The sequence below is a fragment of the Eutrigla gurnardus genome (genome assembly GCF_963514095.1).
Source record: "Eutrigla gurnardus genome assembly, chromosome: 16".
Taxonomy (NCBI): domain Eukaryota; kingdom Metazoa; phylum Chordata; class Actinopteri; order Perciformes; family Triglidae; genus Eutrigla; species Eutrigla gurnardus.
Genome location: NC_139927.1, coordinates 14,428,945 through 14,440,515, shown reverse-complemented (window position 1 = coordinate 14,440,515; position 11,571 = coordinate 14,428,945). Strand labels below are relative to the sequence as shown.

Here is an 11,571-nt window from a genome sequence, read left to right as displayed (position 1 = left end):
TAATATAAGAGTTACGGGTTTGGAGGAGAAAGTCGAAGGAAACCACCCCACTGCTTTTATGGAAAAGTTCCTGATCGAGGTTTTTGGAGAGGACAGTTTCGCTCGCCCGCCTGTGATTGATCGTGCCCACCGCACTTTAAGACCGCCGCAGCCGACTGGTCCTCCGCGGGCGATGGTGGTCCGGATGCACTACTACCAGACGAAGGAGCAGATTCTACGGATGTCGTACGAGAGAGGCCAGCTGACCTACCGAGGAGCAAAGATCAGCTTTTACCCCGATCTCAGCGCTGATTTACTACGCCGGAGAGCCGCTTTCCTTCCAGTCAAAAAGCAGCTGAGAGAGGCAGGAGTGAAATACTCCCTACTACACCCTGCAAGGCTCCGGTTCGTTTTCAACGGGAAGAAGCAGGAATTCGCTGACCCTTCCAAGGCGGCTGCTTTTGCCAAGTCCAATATTCCTACGGTGGGCACGGCGAGAAACGACGGGGAGTGATGCTGCCCGGGCAGGTCGCGGCAGACAGTAAGGTTGAAGGGGAAAAAAGTGGACATGATTGAAACTAAGTGTGTACTAAATGACAATATTGAGTGGTTTTAAGTTTATTTACCCTCTGTCTAGTGAGGAGAGTTAAGGTGTAAGCTGTGTTGAGCTAAGATACACCTCTTGTGCATGTGTGTTTTCTGGGGTTTTAGGGCACTTAGTTTGGGTAAGTGCTGGGACTGGGGGGTGGGCATACTCTTGAGTCATTATAATGTATATTATACTATTATTATTATTATTTTTTCTTTTTTTTTCTTTTTTTTCTTTCACTCTTTCTTCCTTATATTACTCTATTGACATACACTTATTATCGCTCCTATCATTATTACTGTGATCAAAAAGTATGAGCTCAGTTAAGATGAGTGGCAGAAAAGTTAAGTTCATCTCTTGGAACGTAAAAGCACTGAACCATCCTGTAAAGAGGAATAAAGTGTTAGCACATTTAGATCAACTTGGTGTAGGAATAGCTTTCCTCCAAGAGACTCATTTATGTAGGGCAGATGTTATGAGAATTCAGAGGAGTTGGGTGGGTAAAGTCTTCCATTCTAAGTTCAATTCTAAGGCTAGGGGTACAGCCATACTGGTACACAAAGCCGTTACCTTTGAAAGCGACAAAATAATTGCAGATCCAGATGGCAGGTTCATTATTGTTACCGGTCAGCTTTTAAGTAAGCCTGTCATTCTTGCTAGTGTGTATGCCCCCAACTGGGATGACTGTAACTTTATTAACAATTTTTTCTCTACTATCCCTGATGTCAATAATCGTCAGTTGATTATTGGGGGGGACTTCAATTGTGTGCTCTGCCCCGGTCTAGACCGCTCATCACTCATCCCCTCCCCCCTTTCCAAAACTGCTGCAGCTATTAATAATTTTTTGGATCAGTATGGTATGGTTGACCCTTGGCGCTTTCATTTCCCTAACAGTAGGGCTTTCTCTTTCTTTTCGCCAGTCCACCATACGTTTTCTAGAATCGACTTCTTTATTTTAGATTTTAGGCTTTTACCCCTTTCCACCCCACCTATTTATCACGGTATAGTTATATCCGATCATGCCCCTCTTTCTTTTGAACTGAGTTTTCCTGATCAACCTGCCCTATATAAATCATGGCGCTTGAACCCTCTATTGCTCTCCGAGGGTGCATTTGTGACATTCATTCAAAAACAAATTAGGACTTTTATTGAAACAAATGCCTCTCTGGAAGTATCTCATAGTACCATATGGGAAACACTAAAAGCTTACCTACGCGGCCAAATTATTGGATATGCTTCACACACTAAAAAAGCTAGGATGGCTAAATTAGAAGATCTGTCTGCCCAGATTTTGAAGCTAGACAACCAATATGCCTCAGCACCCACTGCTGAACTCTACCAACAACGGATTCGTCTACAGACAGAGTTTGATTTAGCTTCCACTTCAAAAGCAGAACAGTTGTTATTGAAATCTCGACATACATTCTATGAGTTTGGCGACAAGGCAGGCAAGCTTCTCGCTCACCAAGCCCGCCAGGCTGCAGCCTCGCGCCAGATTATCCAAGTTAAGACCACCTCGGGCGGGGTGACGACAGACCACAAGGAGATCAATGATTCTTTTGTGTCATTCTATACAAATCTATACACTTCAGACTGTGACAATAGCGCTTCCGATTCTTTTTTTTACAATTTGACACTGCCATCCCTTGTTGACTCTCAGAAAAGTGACCTGGATTCCCCTCTGACGTTAAAGGAAATTTCAGATTCCATTTTAAGTATGCAATCTGGGAAATCCCCCGGACCGGATGGGTTCCCAGTAGAGTTTTTTAAAAAATTTGCCAAGGATTTATCCCCATTAATGCTGTCTATGTTTAATGAATCAGTTTCATCTGGTCACCTCCCTGAAACCTTGAATCAGGCCTTTATTTGTCTCCTACACAAAAAGGGCAAAGATCCTTTGTGTTGTCAGTCTTACAGACCAATTTCCCTTTTAAATTTAGATTATAAAATCCTGGCCAAGACTCTCGCTAGGCGGCTCGAAAACGTTCTCCCAGATTTGGTGCTGTCTGACCAAACCGGATTTATTCGTAACAGACACTCATTTTCTAATATTCGGAGGCTTTTTGATATTATTTACTCTCCCACCGGGTCTGATGTCGCCGAATGTGTAATAAGCTTAGATGCAGAGAAAGCTTTCGATCGGGTGGAGTGGGAATATTTATTCATGGCAATGAGGAAATTTGGCTTTGGCAAGGATTTCATTTCTTGGGTTGAACTGTTATATGCCTCTCCCTTAGCTTCTGTTAATACAAATAATTTACAATAAAAATATTTCTCACTATATAGAGGCACGAGACAGGGTTGCCCACTGAGCCCTCTTCTATTTGCCTTGGCAATAGAACCCCTTGCTGCTTCCCTACGTCAGTGCCAGGCAATTGAGGGGATAACCCGAGGGAATACTACACACAAACTTTCTCTTTACGCTGATGATCTTCTTTTGTATATTGCTGACCCAATCTCATCATTGCCACATGTTCTGTCAAGATTAGAACAATTTGGAAGGTTTTCAGGTTACAAATTGAATTTACAAAAAAGCGAATTCTATCCCATTAATTCATCAGCTCTAAATATACCTTCTGCTGTTTTTCCATTCAAGAGAGCGCCCTATCATTTTACATACCTTGGGGTAGTGGTACCACGATCCTTCCGTAAGCTATATAAACTAAATTTTACACCATTACTCGATCGGTGCAAGCAGGATATAAGTCGGTGGCGTGCTTTGCCTCTTTCGTTGGCTGGCCGGATTAATCTAATAAAGATGAACATCCTCCCCAGGTTTCTTTACTTATTCCAAAGTATTCCAATTTTGATTCCGAAGAAACATTTTTTGACATTGGATCAAGTCTTAAGTGCTTTCATATGGGATGGTAAGAACCCTCGTATTCGTAAATCTTTTTTACAAAGACCGAAAAAATTGGGAGGGATGGCAATGCCTAATTTCCTTTATTATTACTGGGCTAGTAATATACAAAAGATTATGATATGGGCTAAGTGTGGTCCCGGTGTGGAAGCTCCTGCTTGGGTTAAATTGGAATCTTTTAAATTGCAACTCCACTCGCTGATAACGGCTCCTTTACCTCTTAATTCTGGCTCCTTTGAGAACCCCGTAGTTGCCCATACCATAAAGATCTGGGTTCAATTTCGGAAACATTTTGGATTGCAAAGCGCTTCACTGCAGGCTCCTATCCTTTCAAACCATCTTTTCACCCCCTCCATGTCAGACCTGGCGTTCCGGGCCTGGCATGGCAATGGAATTAAGCTTGTTCAAGATTTATATGTAAACAAGATATTTGCTTCCTTTAGGCAACTTTCAGAGAAGTACTTACTGCCCCGTTCCCATATGTTTCGGTATCTGCAGATTAGACACTTTGTTCAAAGTGGTTATCATCCCTTCCCTGCTCAACCGCCAAACACACCTATTGATATCCTTTTAGCAGCGGACACTGATCTCAAGGGCGCCATCTCCTGGATTTATGTGATAATTGACGCTATCAATCCTCAAACTCTGATAAATTTAAAATTGATTTGGGAACAGGATTTAGGTTTGTCATTTGAAGATGATCAGTGGGATTTAATCCTTGGGCGAGTGCACTCCTCATCTCCCTGTGCCAGGCACGGTCTAATTCAGTTTAAGGTACTTCATCGTCTTCACCTCACTAAAGAGAAACTAGCAAAGATATATCCAAACACCGATCCCACATGTGAGCGATGTAAATCTTCTACCGCCACCTGGTTACATATGTTTTGGTCATGCCAGCGGCTTCAGACGTTTTGGGAAAAGATCTTTGGCTCTCTTAGCGACATTTACAGTATTAAAATGAGTCCTCAACCCATCATTGCTCTTTTTGGGGTGATGCCCAGAAATACAATATGGCCGGCTGGGTTGCATGAAGTGATCGCATTTACAACTTTGCTAGCTCGCCGCCTTATACTTCTCAACTGGAAGAGACCAGTCCCACCATCTCATACTAGATGGCTAAAAGAGATCAGGTTCTATTTAAAGCTTGAAAAGATCAAATTCACATTGAGGGGAGCTGCAAATAAATTTGAAAAAGTGTGGATGCCTTTTCTCTCATATTTTGACAACATTACCCAAATTACAGATTGGGCGGATTCGTAATGTATGGAGTAGTGCCATAAGTGTGTATCCCTTGTCAGAAAGAGTGGTTTCAATTTGATTTCATTTATTATTATTTATTTTTATTATTATTATTATTATTTTTTTTTACTGTATTTTATTTTAGTATTTACTTATTGTATTATTACTGTTATACTTATTCATTCCTGTGCTATTATAATTATTACTATTAATTTATTTACTTTACTTACTACTTTTATTTATTTTTATTTTTATTTTTATTTTTTGATGTTATTTATATGCATTTAATTGTACATCAAGAGGGGGGGTGGGGTGGGGAGATACTTATATATTTCAAGGTTGATTTTGTAACTGTTTTTATAATGTAAAAACTCAATAAAAAGAAGTTTAAAAAAAAAAAAAAAATCACACATTGTAAACTAAACTCCAACATTAATTTTCAAAATTCAATAATACACTAACAAACACTAGCATGTTCTCTTCCAACAGGAACATTTAGTCAAACATTGTTTCATGTTTCAACATGGTTTCGTAAATGCATGCATTTTGTTTACAAAAAATGAATGACCCATCTCAGAGCCATATAAAATGTACTATTTAGGGGAAAAAAGGCAGAGAGAGAATTTCTGTAGTAAAGGCTTATTTGCAACAGGACATTACTGCAAGATAACATGGTACTTGTCTTCCTCTTCCTTGCCCTGATACTCTTCTTCCTCTCCCTTGTCTTCCTCCCCCTTGTCCTGGTACTCATCTTCCTCTCTCTTGTCTTCCTCCCCCTTGTCCTGGTGCTCATCTTCCTCTCCCTTGTCCTTGTACTCGTCTTCCTCTCTTGTCCTGGTACTCATCTTGGTCTCTTTTGTCTTCCTCTCCCTTGTCCTGGTACTCGTCTCCCTTTCTCTTGTCTTCCTCTTTCTTGTCCTGGTACTTGTCTTCCTCTCTTGTCTTCCTCTCCCTTGTTTTCCTCTCCTATGTCCTGGTACTCATCTTCCTCTCCCTTGTCCTGGTACTCATCTTCCTCTTCCTTGTTTTCCTCTCCCTTATCCTGGTACTCGTCTTCCTCTTCCTTGTCCTGATACTCGTCTTCCTCTCTAATGTCTTCCTCTTCCTTGTTTTCCTCTCCCTTATCCTGGTACTCGTCTTCCTCTTCCTTGTCCTGATACTCGTCTTCCTCTCTAATGTCTTCCTCTTCCTTGTTTTCCTCTCCCTTATCCTGGTACTCGTCTTCCTCTTCCTTGTCCTGGTACTCATCTTCCTCTCTCATGTCTTCCTCTCCCTTGTCCTGGTACTTGTCTCCCTTTCTATTGTCTTCCTCTTCCTTGTCCTGGTACTCATCTTCCTCTTCCTTGTCCTGGTACGCATCTTCTTATCCCTTGTGCAAACATTTTTCTTACTTTCTTTGTGTTGCTCTATATTGTTCCTTTTCCACAGAGATCAGCCCAAAGAGGTCTTGTTGTGATTGAATGAGCCTCAAAACCTGAGTGTGTTTCCTCGATGCGATTCTCTGTGATTGATCTATTTGCATAACTTGGATCAGCTGTTTTTCAGTAGCAATGGAAACAAATAAACGTGCTATTTTTGTTTCAATCTACAATATGAACAGCCATTCACTTTGACTTTAGATTAGATTCAGCTTCATTGTCATTGTGCAAAGTACAAATACGAGATGCCGTTAGCGGGGAGATACTTATATATTTCAAGGTTGATTTTGTAACTGTTTTTATAATGTAAAAACTCAATAAAAAGAAGTTTAAAAAAAAAAAAAAAATCACACATTGTAAACTAAACTCCAACATTAATTTTCAAAATTCAATAATACACTAACAAACACTAGCATGTTCTCTTCCAACAGGAACATTTAGTCAAACATTGTTTCATGTTTCAACATGGTTTCGTAAATGCATGCATTTTGTTTACAAAAAATGAATGACCCATCTCAGAGCCATATAAAATGTACTATTTAGGGGAAAAAAGGCAGAGAGAGAATTTCTGTAGTAAAGGCTTATTTGCAACAGGACATTACTGCAAGATAACATGGTACTTGTCTTCCTCTTCCTTGCCCTGATACTCTTCTTCCTCTCCCTTGTCTTCCTCCCCCTTGTCCTGGTACTCATCTTCCTCTCTCTTGTCTTCCTCCCCCTTGTCCTGGTGCTCATCTTCCTCTCCCTTGTCCTTGTACTCGTCTTCCTCTCTTGTCCTGGTACTCATCTTGGTCTCTTTTGTCTTCCTCTCCCTTGTCCTGGTACTCGTCTCCCTTTCTCTTGTCTTCCTCTTTCTTGTCCTGGTACTTGTCTTCCTCTCTTGTCTTCCTCTCCCTTGTTTTCCTCTCCTATGTCCTGGTACTCATCTTCCTCTCCCTTGTCCTGGTACTCATCTTCCTCTTCCTTGTTTTCCTCTCCCTTATCCTGGTACTCGTCTTCCTCTTCCTTGTCCTGATACTCGTCTTCCTCTCTAATGTCTTCCTCTTCCTTGTTTTCCTCTCCCTTATCCTGGTACTCGTCTTCCTCTTCCTTGTCCTGATACTCGTCTTCCTCTCTAATGTCTTCCTCTTCCTTGTTTTCCTCTCCCTTATCCTGGTACTCGTCTTCCTCTTCCTTGTCCTGGTACTCATCTTCCTCTCTCATGTCTTCCTCTCCCTTGTCCTGGTACTTGTCTCCCTTTCTATTGTCTTCCTCTTCCTTGTCCTGGTACTCATCTTCCTCTTCCTTGTCCTGGTACGCATCTTCTTATCCCTTGTGCAAAAATTTTTCTTACTTTCTTTGTGTTGCTCTATATTGTTCCTTTTCCACAGAGATCAGCCCAAAGAGGTCTTGTTGTGATTGAATGAGCCTCAAAACCTGAGTGTGTTTCCTCGATGCGATTCTCTGTGATTGATCTATTTGCATAACTTGGATCAGCTGTTTTTCAGTAGCAATGGAAACAAATAAACGTGCTATTTTTGTTTCAATCTACAATATGAACAGCCATTCACTTTGACTTTAGATTAGATTCAGCTTCATTGTCATTGTGCAAAGTACAAATACGAGATGCCGTTAGCGTCTAACCAGAAGTGCAAAAAGCCGAACGTGCAATGTCAAACACAATAACAACAGCTGTTGAACATGCTGTTCTTATCTGACATACAGTGTCAAAGGATCTGTACAGTTTGTAGTAAAAAAAAATATCCATTGAGTCAAAGCAACAAGAAATGCGTTAGTTGTATAGATTACACAGACGAATGTTGTGCTAACTGTGTCAAGAGTTTAGGAAACTTGTTAAAAGTATTGAAAAAAATTGTTATAGTAATCGTAAAAACTGTAGGTGTCTAGAAGGGAGGGGTACTCTGTTTCATTGTGTTTTGGATTGTCCAAAACTGCAAAAATTCTGGAAAACAATTGTTCAGACTATTTCTGAAATTGTAAAGCTGTGCATACGAGGTATATATCATATCATAACATTTTTTTGTTAGCTCAAAACAGTTAACTTGATTTGACTTTGGACTCCTGCAGGCCAGGAGGATGATAGCTTTATCGAGGAGAAAAATTATAAAACCTTACGTGTATGTGTAAAGGAGATGGCATCTTGTGCTGGAGAGAATGACTTACATAACCGGAGGAATGGCAGGTGATTTTCAAAATGTGTGGAAACTTTTATTGGAGTATATTGAACGCCAAGGACTGAGGAATGATTATGTATCTTATAGTTTAATTTAATATATGTCTTCTATTTGTATGTGTCTATTGTATGTGTAAAAACTCAATATACGTCTGCTCTGCAAAGAATCCCAAATTCCTTCAGATGTACTAGCTGTTAAAGCTAACTTCATGAACAATGAGACTGAATTAAATTGTGAGTTGGCTATTTCCCTTTCTAAAAGGGAGGTGCCCTTTACAGACAAGTAAGTCACCTTAATCATCGTTAGTCATCTTGTTCTTAAAACCCACTGAATTTCATAACCAAGAAAGAGGAAGAAAGATAAAGCTGCTGGACTTGTCGCACAAATTCTGTACTATAGGTATAGTTTTCTGAGAAATGCTCAGTGTACTTTGGTAAGTGGAACCCAAAGCTCTTAGCAAGTTGACATTAAGTTGTTCTTTTGGATCCTCTATCAATATCAAAACCAATGCAAATGTAGAAATGACATGAAGGGGTTTAATTTACATATGTACACACCTCAACTTGTGTCATATGACAGTAGAAAAAAAAGACTAAATTAAACCCTCCTCATGGCACAATTTGTTAGAAAATAGCGTCAGAGGAATTAGTGTTTTCTTTGACATACATAAACAAATCACCAGAATGGAGGAAATTAAGTGTTTAGTGCTCAAAATTTCCATCGTGAACCTGCCTATGACTACTATCTGAATAAAATGCCCTTTAAATTGCAGGAAAGACATTGCAACATTGACTTAAGATTTTTTTTTTTTGGTCAATGGTGCAAATAATTGCTGCTGTCAATTTGTAACTGGTTTTGTAGTAATTTTGTCTGTGAATGTTTTGCCAGTTTTTGCATCATTTTAACACTCATTGATATCTTGTAACACTTGGGGCCCTAGTTTCGTGGCGCAGCGCAGGGCTGCGCAGGGTGGCGGAGCTGGCGTAATGCAAGTTTCGACCCGCGCAGCCTTGCGCACGGTCAGTTTGGCAGTTTGGTGGATCGCCTGCCCCAAGATGGGTGTGGCGGCGCAGCAGGGGGAGGCGTCACAGATTCAGCTTGGCGTAGCGGAAGTTTCGTGGCAAAAAGCCTCGCCAAAACTGCAATGAAAGCCTGCCAGCTCCAACCTGGTCTACTCTCGGCGCAAGGCGAAAGGCGCAAATAAAGTCCATTCATTCAAGGCGAATCACAGCTGGCGGAGTGGAAGTTTGGCTGACCGGCGCGCAGTGCGCACACGTCACCGAGACCTCACAGGCAGGTTTCCACAGTTCCAGGCACATTTAAATGCAATAAATAATCACAACAAACACTATTTAATGCAACTAATTGAATCAACACGTGAATTTATATCTATATAGATTGTCCCGTCACATCTGACGTCAGATCAAAGGCAGATGGCACGCGTAACGGAAACTCAGCCTCTCGGACCAAAACATCTCCCTCTCTCTCTCCTGTTTTTTATAATATCGGCATTGTTATTATTATGATACGCACGCACAGCGGCGGCGCTGCTTCCGTCATCGGGTTGTCAAGTGACGGAACTTGCACTGAACCTCCCCTAACGCATTAAAGGTGAGGAGAGGAGCTCATTTGATTGGTGAAGATCTGAATCGGCTGTATTAATCCCAATCCACGCCTCGACTCCTCCTCGTCTCCCACTCACGCCTTCTTCTCCTCCCTCTTTCCCACTTGCGCGGGTGGGCGAGACGGGAGGTGTGCCTGCGCGAGCCTGCGCGGTGCACGAAACTTGCAAAGTCCAGGCGGACACACCCCGTCGGCGTGGCGCAGGTGCGCAGAGAGCTGACTGCGCCTGGTCTACGAAACTAGGGCCCTTGGTGTCTTTGTAACAGTTTTGTGAAATGTTTTGTAGTTAATTTTGGTCTTTGGCAGTTTTGCCCCTTTTTGTATTAATTTTTCATCTCTTTGTTGTTGTTTTTGGAGTCATTTTATCCTCTTCCTGGTTGATATGTTGTATGTATTCACTTTACAGTAAGTCGCGTTAATCATCGTGAGTCATCTTTTTTAAACCTACTGAATTTCATCACCAAGAAAGAGGAAATAAGTAAAGTAAAAGTAGAAGCTGCTCAACTTGGCACATGAATTCTGTATTAAAGGTATCAATACGTATTACCTGCATAACGATTTTTAATGAAGCTTGAAGACAGAGCTGCATTTTCACAGCAAATTAGGGTAACCATTATTAATATTTATTAGATAAATATTAGGTTCTTTTTGACAACTTAAATTGATCATCCTGAAAAGCTCAATTGTTAATGTTCATGAGTGTACTATTATGTGGATACATGACTTGTGCTTTACTTATGACACACGTGTACATAATGCATGTCTATAACCCTCTACTATGTGTATACTGATTACTCTGCACTACAAACAGAAATGTTACTGTGACACTGTTAGAGGTTAGAGCTAACATAATCTTGTTGTTCTCTTGTCTGTTTTATTTAGCTGGCAACTTTATCAAGAGGTAAGGACTTCTGCTTCTACCATTGTTATAATTTTCAACTTCTAAACTTCTTATGTTACAATAAATTTGAATCCTAATGTCACATTGATGCTTTTGTGAAGGTAAATGTGATACAACTCATAAAACTAATACAAAGAAGAATTCTTCTCTTCTCATAATATTATGTTCTCCACAGGGTTTTCGGGGACCGCGTGGTGGAAGATCAGCAAGAGCAGAAAACAAAAGAAGAAAATTAAACCATAATCATGACACAATTCGTGAGAAAAGATTGTCGGAGGAATTTGTGTTTCTTTGACCTTCAGAATGCAGGAAATTAAGTGGAAATTAATTTCCATCGTAAACCTGCAGACCACTACCTAAATAAAGCTACCTTTAAATTGCAGGAACATAAAGTGTGACATAGACTTTAGACCAGTTGTTTTTGGTCAATGGTGTAATCATTTGCTGCTGTCAGTTTTTAATTTTTTTTGCAGTAATTTTTGTCTGTCTTGTCTGGCCACTATGATTATGATCTGGCCTTGGTCATTATTCCATTTACAGACAAGTAAGTCGCTTTAATCATCGTGAGTCATCTTCTTCCTCATACCCACTAAATTTCATGACCAAGAAAGAGGAAAAAAGTAGAAGCTGTTCAACTTGGCACATGAATTCTATATTATAGGTATCAATCATCATTATAGGGTATACTACTTTTCGTCCCTGCATGATGTTTAGTTTGCTACAATCCTGAATGACAATGAAAGTAATGGGAATATATAACACTGAATAGTAACATTATGATATATGTG

At 40.5% G+C, this 11,571-nt stretch overlaps 2 protein-coding genes across 2 annotated transcripts in view; both read right to left on the bottom strand.

Annotated features, from left to right (window-relative positions):
• LOC311027277 (exostosin-1) overlaps window positions 1-11,571 on the bottom strand; it is a 225,184-nt gene that overhangs the window by 86,009 nt on the left and 127,604 nt on the right. The gene's annotated exons all lie outside the window — the stretch shown is intronic.
• LOC311026959 (uncharacterized protein) lies at window positions 5,608-8,743 on the bottom strand. Its single transcript, XM_084030688.1, has 2 exons — window positions 6,699-8,743; window positions 5,608-5,709 (listed from the first exon to the last, which is right to left on the bottom strand). The coding sequence occupies exon 1, from the start codon at window positions 7,286-7,288 to the stop codon at window positions 6,869-6,871; it is 420 nt and encodes a 139-aa protein (XP_083886814.1). The 5' UTR covers window positions 7,289-8,743; the 3' UTR covers window positions 5,608-5,709; window positions 6,699-6,868.